This window comes from Dreissena polymorpha, chromosome 9 (assembly GCF_020536995.1).
Source record: "Dreissena polymorpha isolate Duluth1 chromosome 9, UMN_Dpol_1.0, whole genome shotgun sequence".
Classification (NCBI taxonomy): Eukaryota; Metazoa; Mollusca; class Bivalvia; order Myida; family Dreissenidae; genus Dreissena; species Dreissena polymorpha.
Window position 1 is genome coordinate 105,473,518 of NC_068363.1, and position 24,357 is coordinate 105,497,874.

General features: G+C 34.9%; 2 protein-coding genes across 3 annotated transcripts in view; one reads left to right on the top strand and one right to left on the bottom strand.

Annotated features, from left to right (window-relative positions):
• Positions 1 to 17,563, bottom strand: part of LOC127844082 (delphilin-like) — a 54,285-nt gene extending 36,722 nt beyond the window's left edge. The window contains exons 1-6 of the mRNA XM_052374051.1: positions 17,110 to 17,563; positions 5,178 to 5,317; positions 4,671 to 4,763; positions 4,305 to 4,437; positions 4,017 to 4,125; positions 2,358 to 2,412 (exon numbers count right to left, since the gene is read on the bottom strand). Coding sequence (XP_052230011.1) covers positions 2,358 to 2,412; positions 4,017 to 4,125; positions 4,305 to 4,437; positions 4,671 to 4,763; positions 5,178 to 5,255 — 468 coding nt within the window. The 5' untranslated portion in view covers positions 5,256 to 5,317; positions 17,110 to 17,563. The remainder of the gene's footprint in view (positions 1 to 2,357; positions 2,413 to 4,016; positions 4,126 to 4,304; positions 4,438 to 4,670; positions 4,764 to 5,177; positions 5,318 to 17,109) is intronic.
• Positions 17,564 to 21,819: 4,256 nt separating this feature from the next.
• The window catches only part of LOC127844080 (ankyrin repeat domain-containing protein 12-like), a 112,685-nt gene continuing 110,147 nt past the window's right edge, over positions 21,820 to 24,357 (top strand). For both annotated transcript variants that reach the window (XM_052374047.1, XM_052374048.1), the window contains exon 1: positions 21,820 to 22,022. The gene's annotated coding sequence lies outside the window, so the exon portion shown is untranslated. The remainder of the gene's footprint in view (positions 22,023 to 24,357) is intronic.

Consider the following 24,357-nt stretch of genomic DNA (forward strand, 5'->3'; position numbering starts at 1 on the left):
TGCACAGGCTAATCAGGTACGACACTTTCCGCCTTAACTGGATTTTCGTGTAGAAGAGACTTCCTTTAAACGAAAAATACAATAAAAGCGGAAAGTGTCGTCCCTGATTAGCCTGTGCGAACTGCACAGGCTTATCTGGGACGACACTTTACGCACATTCATTAAACCCAGTTTTCTCAGAACGCGACTTAATTATCATGTCAAATCTGAACACAATGTGTTCATGCACAAGCCGCATCACGAGCGGTTTTTCTAATTGAAGAAATCACTCTTAATAAAGGAAGTACAAGTTTATTTGCTTTTAAAATGGGATAACAAAACATTAAACCATCCATTATGATGCAGTGTGTATAATTCATTGTGTTAAAATGCGATTGCAAAACACAGAACGATCCATAATATTATAGTGTTTATGATTATATTGTGTAAAATACGCCATTAAAATCTTAAACGATCCATAATAGTGTCGTCAGGCAGGCACAGAAACGGAAGTTAAATCTTAAAGGGGTGAAACTATTTATTTGAAAAAAAGAAATAAGGCTGCCAATACATATAGTGTGTCTCTGTAACATGAAATTAAAAGGAAATCGTAATATTTATGACGGAATGACAGCCTGTTTACTTTGCAATTTATGGTGATAAAAGAACACAATCATGCGACCAAAATGCTCATTTTAAATATATAAAGTGTTGCGAGCTTACTCAATCGAGCGGCATATGATTTAAGATAAGATAATTAACGGTGGAACAATGTGTGGGGTGAGAGGGGGGGGGGGGGGTATGCGAGTTCCGCATGCTCCTCTTACAAAATATACCAGAAGTATGTTATAAAAATTAATCAGAATTAAACCTGAAAACTGATGACATGGGCCGTGCTCTGTAAAAAGGGGCTAACCTGGTACGAAACTTTCTGCTTTTATGATATTTTTCGTTTTAAGAAAGTCTCTCCTTAGCAAAAATCTAGTTTTGGCGGAAAGTGTCGTCCCTGATTAGCCTGTGTGGACTGCACAGGCTAATCTGGGACAACACTTAACGCACATGCATTAAACACCCTTTTAACAGAGCGCGGCTCACATAACCACCGGGCTGATTAATTTTTACACACTTTAGTTTGATGGATGATCTTGTTTACAATTGCAGCGAACTTATCTATAATTGGGTTAACATTGAAATCCAGTTCATGGGCATGAATATAATTACATCTGTGTGTTTCTGTTGTTGTTGTTTTTTGTAAGAATAAATTGTGAGTAGTAAATATACATCGCGTTACAATTTTTCTGCTGGATAATATATTCATAAAATTGCATTAAGATTACTGATAACTTTTCCACGACCCACTGACCTTTACAAGTATATAGAATTTATATATAATTTTATGATAACAAAAATCCGTTTAAATCCCCCGACTATCAGAACAGACATTATTCACTCGTAATGAAACAAGTTAATGTGAAACATACAATTTGAATTAACATTTTAAAGCTTAATAGACATATTTAAAATTCTGCACGTTTTAAAATTTTAAATTAAACTCTTTTCCATCCAATAACAACTGTATAGTAAATATATGCATATATACAATTAAGGAATTACAAAATGCACTGATAATGAATAAACGTGCTTTAGTGCGCGCACGTCATACGATACCATCAGAATTAATTTTTTTCAATGACACGCTCAAAAACCATAATTAAACCGTATATTAAAGGGAATTTTTCAAAGGATGACACATTTACAGTATAAAAAATACACATATTCTCATAAGAAAGTATGTTCACAGAATGACACATTTACAGCATACAAAATACACACATTCTCATAAGAAAGTATTATATATTTAAACAAGCATGATAACACGCATACCCGATACAAAATTTAACGACATTTAAAACGAAAATCTGCTAAGTTCCATTAAAAGTGCAAATCCGTTTGTCTAATAGCGTTTATCTATATATGTATTAAGCTTACTTGTTTTTGTAAAGTTTTTATTGACATTGCGCAATGGTGTATTACGCATTTGTTTTCTACTAAATGGCAACTCGTTTACTGAACACATCTTTTGTTTTAATCATGTCATGCTGACCTTGTAAGATACCTTACAAAACCTATTTCAAAAATGGTAGTATGCTTAATTGCTTTGATAAACATTAAATCAATACCGAACACTTCTGTTCGTTTATTTGAAACAAACACAAACGTTGACAAGTTGTGTTTATTGATTACTTAAAAAAATAATATTAAAAAAATATTAAGCAATTATTTTTCATCGCCATGCATTTAAAATATTTCGCATTTGTTGATGTGTATATAAATATTTAATATAACCGCGGTTCAGAACATTACAATCCAACAATTACCTCATATCCGGGCTTGTAGTACGAAAACTCTCCCGGGCAAACCTGTAACCGCCGTCTGAAACAAATACAAAACATACTAACAACAAAATACAAACGGTGAAAAACACATACGGAGAAAAAAACACAAGCGAATTACAACAACACGAACACCTGAAAACAACAACACAACGCGTAAAATAAACAACAGAAAAAAGCCAAGAAACAACAGCAAATACAAGTGAAAAAACAATACACTCGCTTGAAGAAAAAAAAACACTTTCGCCTGGAAACAACAATAAAAATGCCTGCAAATAAAAACACAAACGCCAGAAAACAACAAAATCAACTGCGTCACGATTAGGCGTTTTTTACCAGTGAATATCAGATCTATTCAATGTCCTGCTGGTCAATAATTGTACGAAATAGTATATTTTAAGTATTCAATGTTCCCTACTATGCTTTTAAATGTGTTCACGCCTTTATAAGAACAAAGATGTGCACATATACTTCATGTACGTAAACTTGAAACGCTTACGAGAAAAGTTAATGTCTTGGCATTTACTTGCAGCTATGTATCAAAAGACAAAAGAAAATTAGCGACTATTATGCATTTCCATGTTATATCAGAACATACACAGCTAAAACACTTTATATAATATGGAATAATTATGCGACAACAACGCGATTAATGTTAAGAGTAAGCATCAAACAAGTACTTCAAATGTTAATTTCTACATAATATAAATTGCATGTGTGGCGTCAAGTCTTTGCGTTTAATTCACAAACCGAGTACCGGTATACACATTGTACGAACTATGTGTTCGACATAATGCACAGATCGCAGCAGTCTATTAAAACCACGCAGTTGTCTATTTACTTGCTATATTGCCTTCAACTATTTGTTTCAAGACACGTTTTTTCCCCTCTAAATTGAGTACCCGTTTATTATGTCGGATCAACTCACGTTCTATGCTTGGAAAAAAACATAACTTAAATCTAAATGTACCCCCGCCCCCGGAATATGAGTAGATATACACATGTATACGCTATTGAGCCATTTCAGCATGCGGACATTGTTTTATTTCGAGAACTGGAATCACATGGAATATGTTTTACTTTACAGGCCACGATAAACTAATAATTCATTACCCGCCATCCGTTAACGCTATTTGTTTCGTTAACGATTTAAGTTCATACTTAAAATACAAAATATGGAAATGAGAATATTTGGCATAATTCATTTTTTTTTTTTTTCGGAAATAAAACTTCTTAATATCAAATGCGTTAGACACTCTCCTTTCGGTAAACAAAAACAATTGTTCGCTTCGCGTCGATTTCAAACAGTCTATTGAGACTACACGTGGTTTGATTTATTTCCGTTGCAACACCAGCGTTATCTTTATGTTTGTATTTCGGTGACAAGGGCCCAGTATAACAGTTTAGAGTGGATATTTCAGTTTTGCTACCTTGTGCAAACAAATCATATTTTCTGATCACCGCTACGTCGATATTTTATACTCGTGGATTTACAGTCCATTCACAGCTCTTTTTGAAAATCTTCGAACTAGTTTTATCTGATAATGTTTTCAGACAAACTTGAATAAAATAAAAAATATATATTTATGAACCGCAGTGATAAACAAACATAAACGAAAGGAATATAATAACATATATGTTTACTTGGACCACGTTGGTATCTTTGTGTTCCCCTTCTTGTCCACGTGTCCCTCTTTGATCACCTGTTTCGTCGTGCTGAGTGAGCCATTCGATCCCTTTTCCCGCCTTATGACTGAAGACAGACGACACGTTTGAAATATGTTCTTTATAAAAAAAATATTATAAGAAACTTTCAAATAATTATTTAACTAAAATATTAACTAACTACAATTAATTCAAAATAATTATTTAAATAAACTATTAATTAATCATAATTAACTATTTCCCTATAGCGAGATATTCGAAACTAACTATCTGAATCCGCAGGGTCCGGAGCTAGGATCATTCCCAGCAGACGACATATTGTATATTTCTCTTCTGCTGTGTCTGCGTCGAACTCAAACGTCTTGTTGCCACGAAAACGTATGACAATATGGAGACTGTCCTGAGGAAAATATATAAACTTCGATAAAAGAGAACTACATGTACTTCTATTTGTACATATGTAGGGTTTCAATCGGAGTCCTCTTAATACACATGAGGATGATAATAAACTGATTCAGAAACTTCGTATTTAAATGATTTTAATATGTAAAACATAGGATATACATGTTTAAAGTACCCTCGTGAAATCACTTATTTAATATTAAAATAATATCATCATTCAAAGCCCCATACTTCTGAGTCGTAGTTTTCCACACTGTGAAAGTCGTATGCTTTGCCAATTTTGCCGCGCTCTATCACGCTTATCTTCTTGTCTTGGAAATCGATCTGCAAACAAAATTAAATATCAGTTTACGGCATCATTAGTAATCAACATTTTTTGACGCTTAATTTTCCTTATTTTTACATTAAGGCAACGCGTAATTTTCGGGGATCAAACGCCAAATTAAAAAAATAAGTTTCGGCTAACAACAACACTTCTTACAGCACTAGTACTGCTAAATAAATCCGATCCTATCATCAAAAGTCGGTTTGACCTTGAAAATTAATTTGCACAAAAATAATACAAATTGGTTATTTCTTTGTTATCTAGATTTTACCAGATCGTCTTATTGCGACAAACAAAAAAGGCAAGAATTTAAAAAATAACAATCCTGTTGCCTTTGACCATTGATTATCCTTCAATATCAGTAAGCAAACGCATGTTGAATAAATGGTTTATGATGAAACACCGAAACTTACCTGAAAAATGGACCTCTTCCCGGACTTTGTGTAGATGCCAAAATTATGGGAGGAGTCAAGCGTAAACAGGTCCGCCATTCTATACGTATAAAGTTGCTGAAACCGACTTTAGGCTATAGTATCCATCATCGTCTGTATCACTGAAAGCATGTCAGAATTTATAAAACAATAGTTTAAACTTTGTTTGAAGTTTTCAAAGTTGCTGGTGAAGAAAGACAAAAAACAGGCGAATAGTGACAAGGACGACGAGGAGGAAGAAGAAATTGAAGAAGAAGAAGATGATGATAATGATGATGATTATGATGGTGATGGTGGTGATGATGATGATGACGATGATGGTGATGATGATGAGGATGATGATGATGATGATGATGATAATGATGATGATGATGATGACGACGACGACGACGACGATGATGATGATGATGATGATGATGATGATGATGATGATGATGATGATGATGATGATGATGATGAGAATGATGATGGTGATGATGATTGAGATGATTATAAAGTTGGTGTGGTTGATAATAATGGTAGTGGTGATGATGAATATGATGCGGCTGCTAATGTTGCGTCTGATGTTGCTTATAATGATGATGATGCCAACGTGCTTCTTGCGTACATGTTAGTCATTGTCAGGTGTTATCAACATCAAAGAAATGATCGCCATGCAGATGCTGGTCACCATATTGGGTGATGTTAGTCACATACGTAAGGATGCAATTCAAGCATTTCAAACATTCCTTCTATGAGATTTGAGCCGCTAGCATATCGTTTCTACTGAGTAATATCGACGAAACTGATCTTTTAGGGGTTTTTCATCAGTAGCAATCACATAACCTTGCAATATAATAGTTTCCTGTTTAATACATGTTTGAATTGAAGACGAGCTAGCACGTGTTTTCATTGTACCGGTGCATATGTAAAAAGCACTTATATACATTGTACATTGACTATGAAACGTACTCGTCAGGTGTTCATTTTGCTGTGTGTGTTTGCTCAAAAGTGTTTTATAGAATAGAATCAACTTAAAAACATTAATAAAGAACAAAACTTTTATGCTTCGAGTTGTAGACTCTTAAAATTCGGTATTAAAATAAGTAAAAAAATCACATAAAACAAATACCTATAGAGTACAGCGTAACATATGTTTGAATGGTGTTAAAATAGACTGGAGTTACAATACTAATACTTCCTGATTAGTTAAATATATCTGTAAGCCGAAACGTTAACAAGTATTTGAACAGATTCATGGCTGAATATCTATATGAGTCGTGTTCTGAGAAAACTGGGCATAATGCATGTGCGTAAAGCGTCGTCCCAGATTAGCCCCAGCAGTTCGCACAGGCTACTCAGGGACGACACTTTCCGCTTAAATTTGATTTTCGGTAAGAAGGGACTTTATTTAAACTAAAAATACCATAAAAGCGGAAAGTGTCGTCCCTGATTAGCCTGTGCGGACTGATCAGGGTCTTTGAGGTATTCAACTCAAAATGACCAGTAAATAGAGTGCATCGCTTTGAACAGCCATTATCAATTGTGCTGCGATTTCCATGGACTCGGTCTTATTAAACGGAGAAATAAATTTCCTTTCTGGAAATTTACATATCTTGCCATATTTTTACAATTGCTGGGTCAAATTTTAAGAAATAACACGATACACAACTCGCGTGACCTACTCATCGACGATCTGTTCAAAGCAAAGCACCATATTTTCGGGTCATTTTGAGTTGAATACCTTGTTATATATACATATTTGATAGTGAATTTTTTTCATAGAACTTGATATTTTGTTATAATTTGACTATTTTTCATTCAAAATGATGTTTTTACTGATTATTATCGTAGCAACACGCCAACCACCTGTGCTCTAAAATATCCATCATATGAATCTTATGCCGATTTAAGAACCTGAAATTTTTAGCGTAGCAAACGCGAAATGATTGAATAATTTGGAGAGTTCTGTTGTTGTCGTTATATTTTGTGATACTACGAGGATTGCTTATATAAAGTATAACATACATCACTCATTGCTTGAGAACGGATGCCCGAGTGGTCTAAGCGTTATACTTTTACTCCAGGGGTCAGTGGTTCGACCCCAGTTGAGGGTTACTTTTCTTTCTTTATTTAATGTTAGATCCAATGTTTACATTTATCAATAAAAATCATTTATTGGCAAACTTCAATACAAGCCAAAATCTGTGAACAGTTCCCTTTAATGGTTTTAATAGAGACTCGAGTTACTATACTAATACTTCCTGATAAGTTAAATAAATCTGTAAGTAGAAACGTGTATTAGTATTTGAACAGATTCAATCTGAATATCTATACATGGATGCGTCTTATGATAAACGTATCTAACCACAAATGATAAAAAGGTCAGTCAGTTATAAAAAAAACACCATAAAAGATTCCCCCAATTGATATCTCCATCATCTTTCACACAAAAACAGTTTAAATATTATAGGTCATTTTGTACAGTGTTGTAATTTGTTGTTGTATTTTAAGTCGACTCATTTGTGTCATCCTCATTTTTGCGAAACAGTAAACACGTTTTTTGATCTTGATAATAGGAAAACCAATATTTCATAGTCATGAAAATAACCAACGAAGAAATTTGTTTACGTATTTCCATCCTTACCTATAGTTTGCTTCTGTTTATATTTATATTGAATTATCATAGCTTAATATGATCCGGATTCATAATTTAAGTTACACCAGCGACTCGTACACAATCGAGTATTTATGAATGTTGGGCCTTAACAAATAAGAATTTACTTTGGATGGGAAATCATCATTGGTAAAGAGACTTGAACGTAAAATGTATCAGAAACTCATACGGGGTTCAATTATTATCAGATATTAGGCGTATCCCTGCTAGGGCGTTTATTGAATTAAGGTATAAGATAAAGCTGAGTTCACGTGAAGGTCAAGGTCATTATAATGACTATTTTCCATAAAGACTCGTTGAAGCTGTACTATTTTTTTGTAGCAGGACGTAATTGTAGTTATTGTTGTAATGGTAATATTTGTGATTGTTGTAGAAGTAGTAAAAGTGGTAGCAGGAGATGTAGTGGTAGTTGTGATGGCGGCGGTGACGGCGGTAGTGGTGGTGGTGGTGGCGGTGATTGCAGTGGTGGTGGTTGTGGTGATGACGGTCATGGTGGTGGTGGTAGTGATAGCAGTAGTGGAACTGCTAGTACTATTGCTTCTACTGCTACTACTACTACTACTACTACCACTACTACCACTATTACTACTACTACCACTACTATTGCTACTGCTACTGCTGCTGCTACTGCTACTTCTACTACGACTACTACGACTACTACTACGGCTACGACAACGACACCGACGACTACAACTACTATTACTACTACTACTACTACTGCAACTGCTGCTGCTGTTGCTGCTTTGGCTGCTGCTGCTGCTACTACTACTACTACTACTGCTGCTACTACTACACTACTACTACTACTACTACTACTACTACTACTACTACTACTACTACTACTACTACTACTACTACTACTAATACTACTACTACTACTACCACTACTAATACTACCACTACTAGTGAAATATATGGCTATATTAGTAGCTGATGTTGCAGCAGTAGTCTAAAATAGAAGTAGTAGTTACTGCTTCAGCAGAAAAAGTAACAACACCCGTTATATGTGTCAACCTACTTTCTTAATGTTTAATTGATAATAATTTATGATGATTACGTCGACAGAAACGTGTAGATCACGGCGTTCAAATGTAACGTTCATTAAACTTCGTCTTCTTGCTAAACGCATGATTAATCAACGCGCGATTTCCCTCTAGGGGTATATTTTTGACGGCGGAAACATTTCGAGATTGATTTTACCGTGTTCACTGTCAACGTTATGTTGACGTTACGATCAAACGTTGTGTGCACTCGACGTAACATTTTGATTTTACAAAGAACACGGCGAGTCTTTATCTTTAAAGGTACCTGGTTGGAAAAGTAATAACATTTGCACGATATATGTGTACATGTATATTTGTGTATTAAGACGATGTACTTTGGTATAAGTCTAAATAAAGTGTCTGTCTGTCTGTCTGTCTGTCTGTCTGTCTGATATAATTAAATAAATATATCCAATAATGTTTGCTTGAATAGTAAAGATACTTTTTAATTTACTTCATATATACGTTTTAAATAAGAACGTTGATCCGTTTGAAACCTTTGAAACGTACTCGTTTCAAAAGTTAATATGTTAAGCTATTTAGTGCATCGATATGAACTTCTTTGTAAATGTTAATTACACAATTTAACAAGTTGAATAACCGAATTATACAATTATAATACACTTACCTGAAATAAATTAAGAACGTTAATAAGACGCGGGTAATTTCAACACGCTTAAGGCTCAGTCCGTTTATCATGTCCAAATTGTGTTCTCAAAATAATTTGTATTTAAATTTAAACTGTTGTGCTTTACACACTGGGTACGTCTTTTTTTGCCTTCGGTTGTTGGCGTGATAATAGTGTGATCCATTATATACATCTAACATCATAAACATACCGAGGAAGTATATATATTTTGGTCTTTAATGTGAACCTCTTTCCGTGTATCGGGTTTATTTATTGTATTTTTAATTTTTTAATGATATGTTTGTGTGCTCTTGTGTGTAAATGAAACGTAATATGCTTGAATACTTCACCAATTATGGAACCTGTTCTTTTATACGACGAATTGCATATTATTTCGGCTGATAAGGCTGTTCTTGAATTAATAAATGATAGTTGCTTTATACAAGTGTAAGTATCATCATTTCAATTTACACGAATCAGAAAGGGAAACCTAACATTCGTATATAACATAAAGAATACTTGTACGAGTATACAGACGAACGAGAAACGTACGATTTAATCCTATTTCGTAATGTCGTTGTCGTTAAGACCCGGTATTTGCCCCACGCATTAGTTTCATACATATCGTATTGCTTGCTATCGGTATTGTTATAGTGCATACGTATCGTATTATTAGGTTTCATACAGATCGAGGGTGTGTTAGAATTTGAGCTGCATTATTGCTCGCCGAAACATAATGTTGTTTTCTTCTGAAGCCTGCGACATATTTTTTTCTAAAAAAAGTCATATTTTTAAAGAATGACGAAACACCTGTCATATACTGGTAAATCACCGAAGACCAAAATAAATACAAGACCAAAAATGTATAAAATCGAATACAAACTTCATTAAACGTATTTTAAGGGACCCTTTCACAGATTTTGGCATGTATTAAAGTTTGTCAGTAAATGCTTTATATTGATAAATGTAAACATTGGATCTAAAAGGCTCAAGTAAAGAACAAGTACGAAATTAAAGAAAGAAAAAGTAACCCTCGACTGGGCTCGAACCACTGAACCCTGGCGTAAAAGTCTATCGCTTAGACCACTCGGCCATCCGTGCTCATAGATTGGGTTATGTTATGAATTTTATACTTCATACGAGCAATCCCCTTTGTGTCACCAAATATAAAAACAACAGAACTCTCCAAATTATTCAATCGTTTCGTGTTGCAACGCTTTATAATTTGATCACAACGGTAAATGTTCAGTATTACTGTTTCCTAACAAATATCATAACTACAACGAAAATTTGCGAATCCGAAACTTTTTTTTTATTTTGTCAATTTACCAAAACCTACGTGAAAAGGTCCCTTTAAGACACTTCGTCGACATTATTATATCAACATTTAGGAAGTAAAATCGATGTTCCTCTTTTTCGGATTCGGTAAATAAACTTTGGCGTATTTTACTTTAAACGTGAGCCGATGAATAATTAGTTCAGTGGTCCAATGAACAAAAAATCACTTGCAATAAAACATGTTATCCCGTTAACATATTATAATTAGCATAAAGCGAGTTTAGGTTATCACTTACTCTTACAATCATATGCGTTTGTTTTTTCTTTAACCCTTTACCAGTACGTATTTTGACGTATTTGTAGTCCCTTAAAAAGTTAAATTTAATTACAGACATTTCTTACTATATTCAAGTTTTAAAGTCTTCATTTCCAACCCTTAGTTACTGATTGGGAACATATCATTTAAGTGCAACGATAAGGTTCTTTTGTATGGCCATTATCTATTGGCTTTGTGCGCCTTATCATGATGGTTTCTTTGATGCGTTTTTATATATAACATTTATTGGCATATATCTTTTATGTATATTAATGCTTTGTGTACCGATGCAGTTCAAATGCGTCAATTTTATGTTGTTGTTTTTCTGAATTTCTCATGTTGTTTATTTGTATTGCGCGTTTTTTGCACATATTTAATTACGCTTATTATTGTCTTTGGTTGTATTTTCATACCAGGCGCGCTTTTCAACATTAGTTTTACGGAGCTGTAGTTAGTTTTTGATTTAGTAATAAAGCTCTCTTACCCCCTTTATAGTTAGTTTGTTAATTCGTTTAAGTGTAATTAAGCTACTTAATTGTATTTAGACGAATGAGCAATGCTGCGCTGCCCCTTCTGGGCCCCTAGCTGGGTCACGTGGGTTTCCTGCTTATCAGCCCGCCTTTGCACACAGGTCATTAATGAATGCGCGTCTGTGCAGAACGCAAGATGTTTTTAACCCACCCTCCCTCCCAGCCGGACCATTGAGGGGGCTTTACTTTCTTAATTGCTTCAGGGGGGGGAATGGGGAACATTTCATTTAAGTGCAACAACGATAAGGTTCTTTTGTATGGCCATTATCTATTGGCTTTGTGCGCCTTATCATGATGGTTTCTTTGATGCGTTTTTAGATGGTCGCTTTAGCGACCGTCTAAAGTGCTTAGTGTAGAATTCAGGTCGGTACGGCCTAGGTATGATTAACCCAATTCCCGCTTACTACGCGCAAGAAAGAGTTGTATAATTTATGCAAGAGGTTTGAGTTCTCCAATTTTGTTTATTCACAAATGGAAACATTATATTAATATCGTGTTAAATGCAATAGTTTCGAATGGTGTTTTATAGAAAAGAATATAAAAAAACGATGATCGAATTGTACGTGTCACGGAGGAGATTGTTTATGAATGATTATAATAGTCCACTATCTGCTGCGTCTGCGTGACGTAGTATTTTCGCTCATCTCATTCATAACTCTGCGGCTGGCGATACACAAAGGGGAGTCCGGGTGAGAATAACGCACTAGTATAAGGTTACGCTTGTTTATATTCTCAGGTCTCAATTAATAATACGTTGACCACGAGTTCAACAATTATTACAGGGATACGATAGACAACATAAAAAATGTTTCATTATCGCTGAAACTGTTAAAAACATTTAAATATAACAAGAATATTCTCTAAAACATGTAGTCTTGCTGTTTTGAAATAAGGTTTGGAATTTTGGTTTCTAAATAACTTAATTTAAAACAAAAGTTTAATTATAGTGTTTTTTACTTGTTAGCCGCATATTGACCGCATTATAATGTGTGTTAAAATAGGCAAACCATACATTAGTAAAATTCAATCTGCCTTCGCACATAGAAGGAATGGGTCAATTGGGTGCTGCGTTTCCTTTGCCTACTTCAGTTAGAGGTCAATTTTACGTAATAGCAATCACAAGGCTCCGACTTGAAAGAAATTGCGGAGCGTTCTTACATAATAAAAGTCGTAGTCGCATGGTATTTGCGTTTAGCGTCCTATTTGGTCACGTGGTTCTTTTTTCGCGGGTGTTTTTTTGGCATTCATGATATGAGGCTATTAATAGATGAGCCTGTCGATAAACAGAGGAAAGTTTACGGGTTATAACAACGCAATAGGTTACGCTCTCACATACAACTCACTGACGTAGTACAGGTCGTAAATTGAGAGATTCGGGCAAAAGTTGACGCTTATTTATATTCTCAATTTATAAAACGTTGAACATAAGTTCAACAATAACTTCAGCGATACGATAGACAAAAACAAAAAAAAATGTTTCATAATCGCTAAACCCGAATATAACAAACAATTTATAATAATAATACGAATGACCTGTTTCATAACCTCGTTCATGCTACTACAGCGGGTATTTCTGGAAAACGTTCTTTGGTTCTCAACAGATAGCGGCGATCTTTTGTATTTACGGGTGCTAGCAACGCAAAAGTAGAAGGTTAGTACAAGGCAACCTCGAAAATGCTTTATAATCGCTAAAACCGAAAACAACTAAATATATTTTATTAAATATATTTATAACAATAAATGTCTTTTAAAAATGTAGTCGGCGTATACGCTGACTTTGAAATAAAGTTAGCAATTTACTTTTCTAAATAATTAAATACAATTAAACAAAAGTTAAACTATTGTGTTGTGTTTTTCACTTGTAAGCTGCATATTCACCGCATGATATGTGTGTTAGCATTGCCAAACCACACATTACGGAGCTGTAGTTAGTTTTTGATTTAGTAATAAAGCTCTCTTACCCCCCTTATAATTAGTTTGTTCATTCGTTTAAAGGCTTCATTTCCAACCCTTAGTTACTGATGAACAGCAAACAACATAAAATCTGAACAGACTGCGAGTACTCTCAGGCTGTTCTGGTTGTATGCTGGTTGCAAAAGCCATTTTCACTTTGCTTCTTATGTGAGAAAGGGCTGAGTTATTACATAATAATTTCATCAATTAAGTCTTCTTACAGCCATGGCTCTTACACCGTTACGATTTAGGATACGATGTCCCGCAGTTCAGAAATCAATTGTCAAGCGTTCGTGACCACATTCGTACAGGCAGTTGTGTGATTCTTGGAGAATCTCTGTATTGCATTCTAAGCTACGACATTTTTAAACGTGTTCAACTGACTCGTGGCATACACTACGGTCACGCAGACCCGAGTTTTGGTTACGATAGCCCACGATAGTGGTTTCAGTGCATGTAGACTGTTACTACATGGGGTCAATTTATTAATAAAATTTGTATGGCTTATCAGGGACGACACTTACCGCACATGCATTAAACCTCCTTTTCACGGACCACGGCTCATGTTAACATTATGTCGTCAGTAAGTGCATAAATAGAGTTAGGGTTACAAATATGCGTTTTTCTGGTATCCCGACCTACCATAAAAATGCCTAGTCCCTCGAACACGTTTGTTTGATTTTTAGGTACGGTTTTTCAATTATAATTTAGTTGTTATGCAGAATAAGTGTTTAGTTTGAATACGATATTACGCGTTTACAAAAAAAAGTATGCATACCATGGAATGTTTTTTTCACATGTATTGTGCAAAATAATCTTAAAAGATAATAAACAATAATCCTTGCTTACCAACCACATGTATGTTTGGTCAAGTAACAAGCAACCGAAAGTATCATTGAAAACAAGTATGTGTACATCTAATAATAAATTTAATTTAAATAAAATCACAAAATGGTCCCAATCGAAAATGCAACTTGATACGCGGAGGGGGTTTTTGTCATCATTTAGCAATTTTACGGACCGATTGAATTGAAGATAAGATCATAAGGGTGGGCATGTTTAATACAAGAAAAACGTGGTTTTGATCAGGAAGTATTGTAGTTATTGAGCATGAAATCGCAGGTAATTTCTTTATTTAACACGTTCATGCTATTCAAATTTGTCCCAGCGTTTAAGTATAAGGATGTGTTACAAAGAATGATCGACGTTGCAAAGCATTGATGACCTATTTCAGCGCATAAAAGAAGTTCAATTTTTATAAAAGTATACCTTTACTGCATTCGGATTCGTTTCACTAAGAAACCTCAACAACAACAAGTGTAACTCCAAAATTACAAGTAGCAGTACAACGATACAAGTAATTATAGACTTATTGATTTATCTCTATAAAATAAAATAATCCCTTAAATGGCTAAATTGCATTGAGACAAAATAAAGTACTTTCAAAACAACTTGGTTTATAATTATGTTCGAGACTAAATCGCCCTATTGGTGCAAAAAGGCACCAAAAGACACCATGTGCTATTGAATTCCAACAACACACGGTACCCTTCTGCAACAATTGGGCGAAATAAGTTCTACAAGACCGATATCAGGTTCTTCATAATAACATACGTACAAAAATGTTGGCACGTGCACCTATAGACACACGGAAATACAAATTCTATATTGCTAAACTTGTCCTTAGGCTTACGAAACCATCTCATACGCATTCATAAATCATTGATACACAGGACTTTACCAATCTCATATTTCTTTACAAGTATACGTGTATCTCTTGTCTAGTCGCAAAACGTACATGTAAACTCACTGAAGTATTCATAGATACTATGAAAAACATCAACAGCATTTCTAGGTTCAAATTTATCTCTACACACACACGAACTCACAAAAGTAAATAATTATTGACTCGTTCGAGAAAGAAGAATGTTTCCATACTCAAAGCACGTGTCTGTATAGTCTTATTTATAAGACGCGCAAAGAATTTTTATATATTTTTATATGGGCTAAATGCCCCAAATACTACCAATATAAAAAAGTAGCTTAATATTTGAGAGCGTCAACAAGTTGGACTAGTGTCTGTAGACTGTTAAATTACCTCTACATACGCATGTACATAAATATATAGAGCTTTATAGGAGAATTAAAGGTAGACTTAAAGAGGTATCGCTTATCTCACACGGAATGATAGAAGTATATCTAGATGTTAACTGATATCTCTAGACTCACATAATTATATATACATTTACAGATTTAAATCTACTTTTATCTACACGCAATATTGTAATATATGGACCCACGGACTTTTCTAGCCTTATCAAAGTATTTTTAGACTCAAATAATATATATAGAAGACTCGAAGAACTATCTCTGGACTCACGTTAAAATCTATGGATTGATAGAAGTTTCACTAGACTCACATACGTTAATATGGTCCCATTGATATATCTGTAGAATAATCTCTGAACTCAAATAAGTATCTCGGGATTCACATACAAAATCTATGGACTGATAAAAGTATCTCTGGAATCGCATAAGTGGACTGATTGACATATCTCTGGAATAAAATATGTATCTCTGAACTCAATGATGTATCTCTGGATGCACCTAATCTATGGACAGATAAAAGTATCTCAGAGAACTATTTCCGAACTAATGCCAGTATCTTCGGACTCACAGAAGACTCAGTTGAGTTTCTCTGCGGTCAGTGAAATATCCTAAGCAAGCCATACGCATCTCTAGACTCACGTTAATATATTCTATGAAGAAGTATACAGGGAGCTTATATGTACTTGTACAAGAATTTAAACAAACTAAATTTACGCCACATTGTTGCCAAAATGTACCATGTGACATTGAAATTAGAAGGCACATGGTACCTTTTTGCACCAATAAGGCGAAATAAACTCGAAAACATGAATGCAAAGGAAAGTAACCAAATAGTTGTACATTGTAGTTTGGATTGGCAACGACATGCTTTACACTTGTAAAGAAAACATTAAATTACCTATTTTCTAAAATACTTGTATGAAGATTTTCATTTCAATACATACTACATGTTAATGAGTCGCGTTCTGAGAAAACTGAGCTTAATGAATGTGCGTAGAGTAATGTCCCAGATTAGCCTGTGCAGTCCGCTTTTATGGTATTTTTCGTTTAAAGTTGGTATCTTCTACACGAAAATCCACTTAAGGCGGAAAGTGTCGTCCCTGGTTAGCCTGTGCGGACTGCTTTCGCTAATCTGGGACGACACTTTAAGCACATGCATTAAACCCAGTTTTCTCAGAACACGACTCATATGATTTTTAATGTTTATTAATAATGTAATCATGTTTGCTGCTTAGACGAGGCGAAAAGCGGCTGCTTTCGAACTGATTTATTGCGTATGTATTGAAATGTCTTTACAGCATGTCATATATAGGTAACATGATATCTGTCCGATAATACTGATAACAGCTGGATATGTGTTTTGCATGTTAAGTGGAGAAGAATAAATTTTAAACGTGTTACCTGATAAGGTATGTAGCTTATTCCCTCCAGGTTTAATCTAACATGTACAATGTACGATGATATATCATCCGCGGGACACGAAACCGTAGTTACATGTTCAGTGGTTTATAACACACGTTTTCCTCCGGATGAAAATGCAAAATAAGATAATCCAATTAAAAACAAACTCTACCACATGTGTAAAGCTTTTGTATTATATTTTAACAATATCAAGTACAACACTCATGCTTGAATTGTTTTAGCGCACTAAATGATTCTCTTTCTATCGTATTTTATTTTAATCGATCATCAATATGTGTGCATTTCCTGTCCTGGCAGCAGTGTTAATATCCCAAATAAAATCACCGCGAACAATAATATCTAAAATTATGAATGTTCCGATAATCTTGAGCACTATCCGCGCAACTCGTTTGACATCTCGAGTGTCTCGCCCGCTTGTACGTTTTTGCGACAACAACCCGGAAGCTAGGTATATTATTACATATATCTCCGGTCTATGGTCGCTTTAAAATTCAATTAGCGGGCTTTATGCGGTATGACAAGCTGTTTAGCTGTTTAATTTGCAAATGCATAAATAGAGTTTACGTGCGTATTTGTGTGAGGGGTGCCTGTGTGTATGTGTTTTGCATCTTTTAATAAGTAAAAATTACTATGAGAGCAAGATGGCAAAATGGCCCAAAGGTGCTAATTTGGGGAGGTAAATTTCATTTTTAAAATCATATTCATCAATTCAGATATAATAAAAGGTATTTTATAATTTTGAAGCCGGTAGATCTTACTGAAATGCACTTCTAATGCAACACTTACTGGCACATCTTTCATAATTTCTCGATTATAGATCAATAGATTCCGTGAGAACTTTACATATTTACAAACTAATAATCTTAATATAACTATAACATCTCCTAAACATTTTGTCTGACTTCATCCATTAAGGATCATTGAACGCGTATTATCACTATATATGAATATATAAAAATGTCATAACATGACAAAAAAAAGAATTTATTTCACTTAAAATCATTGAACAGTTAATATCAATCGAACAGTCACTACATTCTTGGTTGATAAGTATCATTTATGTCAGTATCCTTCATATCAGCTGAATGCCGATGCAGCAGCATTGGAGGTCTTATGTAGTTAAGAGGGTGGCCACTGTACAGCTTCGTCGCAGCCCTCCACCCCACCCCAACCCCCGTGGCGTAGTGGATAGTGTCTGTCTACTGACCGGGAGGTAACGGGTTCGATCCCCACTGTGGTAGCATTCTTTAAATCCCAAAGACACTAAGCACTGGTTGTACCTACGAAACGGACTCTAGAGCAATTCAATAAACCGAAGGCTTTCGATGCAATCGAGCTAATCACGAACCTATACATGTTTGTATAGGTCCCTGGGCTAACATGAAATAAAAAGATTTGAACTAAAATCAAATAGCATAATAATGTCAACAATGTTTGAACGCTTTAAAAAAATGAAACAATATAAAATCAATTGGCTTGTAAATGTTGGATACTGGAGGATTTGCATACGTATAATCAACCTTCTGTCAATCTTAATACTTTCCATGTTTCGATACGATGTTTTAAAACAACATTGAGTCTGTCTGTCTGTCTTGCTGGCTGGCTGGCTGGCTGGCTGGCCGGCCGGCTGGCTGGCTGTGTGTCGGTCGGTCGGTCGGTTGGTCGGTTGGTCGGTCGATGGAATATTCATCCATTCCCTTACGTAGGCTGTAAAAGTTCGTGGCTTCACACCAATGTTAAACTCGTCAATACATTTTATAATATTTGTATGGGTTAATTTTGATGGCATAGCAAACGTTCGTGTTTGATTTTATACTGGTGTCAGACATGTGTTGCACTTCCGGTGTGATCTTGTGTAAAGCTAAGAGGCTGATTTTATGATAAATAAGTATTCAAAAGTCTTATTGCACACGTATTCAAAGGTCTTATTGCACACGTAATCTTTAAAGTCAAATAAGATATCATGTATCTGGTTTCTAAGTACATTTGAGTGTAATTGTTTGTTCGGGCTTTTTATATTTACGGTAAATAACGACATAATTGGACCGGGTGTTTGAATTCTTGCAATAGTTTTCCCCACTTCTTACCAACCGCGATCGCTTAAATTAAGTCTTCTGTCATTTTTTTATTGAAGTCGCACAAACGAACCCTTCGTGTGCTTTTTAATTTTTCAAACAGCGTTGATAATTTCTTACTATCAACTAACGTAACGTGTATTATATTTTTGCATTTAGATCATGCGCGTGTCTTATCAAAACGCAGTTGCATTATAAAATATTCTTTATTTTGTGATAGGAAACTCGCGTTTGCCTTTAATTGAACTTGTTCACCAAAATGGCAATTTTCCAAATATTTGTCATATGCTAAAAATAACATTTAAAATAACTATTTAGTTCTAATGCTTACATTTATCAATTTAAAGCATTTAATGACAAACTTCAATAAACGCTAAAAATCTGTGAAAATGTCCTTCTAAATCATTGGTTCAAGCCTCGTAGAAGCAAACTTTTTCTTTCTTAAGTTCAATATATTCTATTTTGATGAAGCTCTACACTTCCGATGTTAAAATATATCAATTTAATGACACTCTTACAAATGCAAAACAAAGTGGGAACAAAGGTGGTAAATGCAAACAGAATAAGATTAAATTAAAACAGAGATGGTGGCCTACTAACGAACAGGTTAATGTTTTTTAAATCAAGTTTTAATTAAAAAAAAACGTAAGACTAGACTTAATAGAACTCCAAATAGCATACAGATGCCACACGATTATCCGTGCGAATTAACTGGTTGCTTTAACAGGGAATACAACTGTGGGTGATTTTTTTCAATGAGCTTATTAGAGTTGCGTACCTTCACGCGGTTTGTTTTTTTGACACGCTCCACGCAAGTTCGACGCATTGGAGGCCTGACCGTGGTGATACACCGTGTTGTCTAAATTGATAATACATTTATAAATAACAATATATAATTAAAATGGTTAGCATTTTTTATAAAGTTGATAAAATACCCGACCTATTAATTGAGCACTTGTGATGGAGGAGTGTTAACTTTATGGAATATACGTATACCATAAGTTCATGGACATGTTCATTGTTAAATGATTGATCCTGATGTGATCAAACTGTACAAGGTCCTTTAAGCGGATGTGTTCGTAGCGTTTTTACTTGAGAGGTGTAAACATTATACCTATTTAAAAGACCTTTATAGAGGGCGAAGTAAAACATAAGATTTTTTCAATGATAGAATAACATGGCTACACCGAACTCTGAATAACAAGTTCAGTACACATAGCGACCGTATGTCGAATTTACAAACATAACAACAAACCCTACCTCTAACTTTACAAAAGCACATCTCACATCACCACATAACGCATTTTTATGTATCTCTCAAATGATATTTTATCAAGCTGCACAAGTGTACTATTAGCCCCGCAGTTGAAACAGCATTGAGAAATTCCATTCAGCCAATTTAAATCAATATAAGAATAAAATGCATATCTTCGAAGTAACAGCACTTAAACTAGAAAAACATAGCATTACTCCTAGGACATATTTATCATCATTATAGACATTTGTTTCCACTGGCAGTAAATGTAATTACCCAAATCCACGGAGTCTGAATGTTTAAAACCGCGATGCCCGCTCATACCATATTTAAGCCTGTCTCCACATTTTAGGATCCTTTTAAAGCATTATCATTATTGCATGCAATATCATACTTCCTTCTACAGTATATTATAACGATCAGAAGAACATATTAATATCTCGTGTGTATAATTCTTTCATCATCATCGTAAATATCATTATTATTGCCACCACCAACGCAAGCCATTTTACTAGTCATTCATATTGCTGTCTTTTCTTTCTACTACTAATACTTCAACTACTACTATTTCTTCTACTACTGCATCTTTTTGTACTACTACTATTTATTCTACTACTTCTACAACAACAACTACAACAACAACCACTACTACTACTTCTACTACTGCTGGTGCTGCTGCTGCTACTACTACTACTACTACTACTACTACTACTACTACTACTACTACTACTACTACTACTACTACTACTACTACTACTACTACTTCTTCTTCTTCTACTGCTTCTGCTACTGCTGCTTCTACTGCTACTGTTACTACTACTACTACTACTACTACTACTACTACTACTACTACTACTACTACTACTACTACTGCTGCTGCTGCTACTACTACTGCTGCTGCTGCTGCTGCTGCTGCTGCTGCTACTACTACTACTACTACTACTACTACTAGTACTACTACTACTACTAGTACTACTACTACTACTACTACTACTACTACTACTACTACTACTACTACTACTACTACTACTACTACTACTACTTCTACTACTTGTACTACTACTACTACTACTACTACTACTACTACTACTATTACTACTACTACTACTACCACCACCACAACTACTACTTCTATTTCTACAATAACTCCAGTCGCTGATGCAACAACAGCAGCTGCAGTAGCACCGACACCACCATAAAAAAAAACAGCAATTACTTTAATCACGAGAACTCAAACGAAATCTCGAGTAATACTACTACGCATCGGACCGGTTAGCTCGCGGCTCTTCAGTGCAATGAAATAAATATTGGTGGCGTGTAACCTGAACTTGTGTGCAGTAATGCTTTCGGTTCCTTGAGCGAAATTCACAAACAAACGTCCTCCTGAAGGTGATCGATCAACTGAATTCTAAACCAGAATTGTGGATAAAGTGTTGTGTTCGCTGTTTCTTAAGTGTATTTCATTAATGCAGTGTTAAGTGCTCTGAAATTAATTTGATTCATTGTTGGATATAGCCCAGCAGTTGGAATTAAGCGACGTTTTCGTGGGTACATTGATTTCGGTAAGAAATTGTCTCCCTTGATAATGATGTCGAATCTGTTTCCGAATGTTTCAAATGTTGTGTTGTTAACTTGCACAAATGCTGACTGTTCGAGTAAATAGTCATGGCTATTTTCAAGGACATTTCAAGATCTCTTAATAGTGCTTCATTTTACTCCTTCCCATTCTCATTCTTTTCAATAATTTATCTGCGTGACGTCTTGGCGTACCAAGACACTGGCTACTTACAACATACATGCCATACGTCCCGATCTCGGCGGGACAGTCCCGCTTTGGGGCCCTTTGTCCTGCCGTCCCGATACGAGACGATTTGTCCCGACATTCGTAAAAAACGATGTAAGGTCTATAGGTTCCCAATAAAATTCGCTATTCAAGCTCTGTTTCGCTAACACTTACCCCCGCTAATCCCTTTATTGCCCCCAATTAACAATCCAATTCTACTTCACGTGTGTACCAGTGTTGTTTATGACACCTTATCAGCGATTTATCGGCTAATTATTGATTTCATCAGGCATTCACACCATGGTGGTCTTCAAGATAGTGGGCGCTTATTGCTATCGATAGTTGTATTATAATGAAATACATGTTGAAAATGTGTTTATTTGTGTATTTGTTTGAAACGGTTTACAAAACAATTGTTTTGTAAAATTAACTCTACGTCATTAATGAGTCTTTTACATACATGTTTAGTTCATAAATAGCGGGATAATCCGAATGTGCAATATACCAAAATCGCAACAAACAGTCCAATAAGTGATACCCATCCTATCTAGTGTAATTGGGTGTAATTGTAATAAAAACAACGAGGTGCTATGCATGACAGTTTGACCCTACTCCAATTAAGCTAAAAAACACGAGGTGCTATGCATGACAGTTTGACCCTACTCCAATTAAGCCGCGACAATTGACAAGTAACAAAATGCGCATGGATACATGCTTAAAAAAACATCGCAACAAACAGTAAAAATGGTACCCATCTTGTCTTGTGTTATTGCAATAAAAACAACGTGTTGTTATTCATGACAGTTTGACAATGAAAATTTTTGACAGTGTATCATACAATAACTTAGTACCAGATAGTTTTTTTTCCTATTGGGAATAATACAGGAACTGAGCCTATAGGGAAAAATCAGCGTGAAAAACGCTGACATTGTGAAATCCTTAAAATCCTTAGATTGGGAATTAGGGGTCTTTAAAATGCAGGGCTTTCACTGGCAGTGTTCTGCCGTGGATGCGCCCTTGCGTCATTGGCGCAAAAAAAAGATTTGACCCCACATGTTTTACGTATATGGGTCTGCGGGCGCACAGGAATTAGGAATAAAAACTAATTGATTCAATTTGTAAGTCGGTAAAGTAATCGAGCGAATGCGTAACTAGAATGAATTTTTTCATTGGATGTGATGTCATTTCGCAGCAAATGTTTAATTTACTTTAATAACACTTTAATTCATTGGTAAAATGAGATTATAACAACCAATCGGATATCAAGAAAATGTCCACACCTATCAAAATGGCGCAAAATGACCGGTCGAAGAAAACAAAATCCATTTTAAGTTTTTTTTTCTCTGGCAAGTAAAATTAGAAAATATGACGATAATAATAACACCTTAACAGAGTCTTCCAAAGTTCGAACATCGTTTAGCAATGATGAAAAAAATCTGCCCCTAAACGAACATTCCAAGCAAATTGGCTTTGAGAATTTTCTTGGTTACTGTGAGTGTTTGACAACAACAAAATGACATGCAGTTTGTCAAACTTTGTGCATATACAGGGATTTCAATAGATTTTAAAAACCAGGAGTCAATGACCCCTGGACTGAAATTTTGAGGAGTAAAATTGAAAAATGTTGGGGTCAATTTTGAAGCGCGTTAATTGTTTTTTTGTCTGTATTATTCAATGTTTTAGATAAAAATATGCGCTAAGAGTAACGCAATATCTTTAAAAGTAAGACTGCTTTATTAAATAACAATAACATGATACATAAACAACATATTTTAATGAATTGGTACATTAAAATCTACACGTCTTTTAACACATTCAAGTAATTTAAGATATGTACCGGCAGCACCTTTTCATCACATATTTATCATCATTATGTTATCATCATACATATGATAACTTTTCTTACAAAACACAATCTAAATGCATGGAACATCTGGTATATCTATTACTGTTTATCCGATTACTATACATGTCCGAAATATGTACACTCATTTTGTGCACTTAAGAATGCCTTACCTGTAGTAGTTTTACTTTAATAATCCAAATTTTTCTTGTTGTTATCTGGTTTAACAAACCTTATTAAATGTTTGTTAAATCCAGATAATGATTTCTCC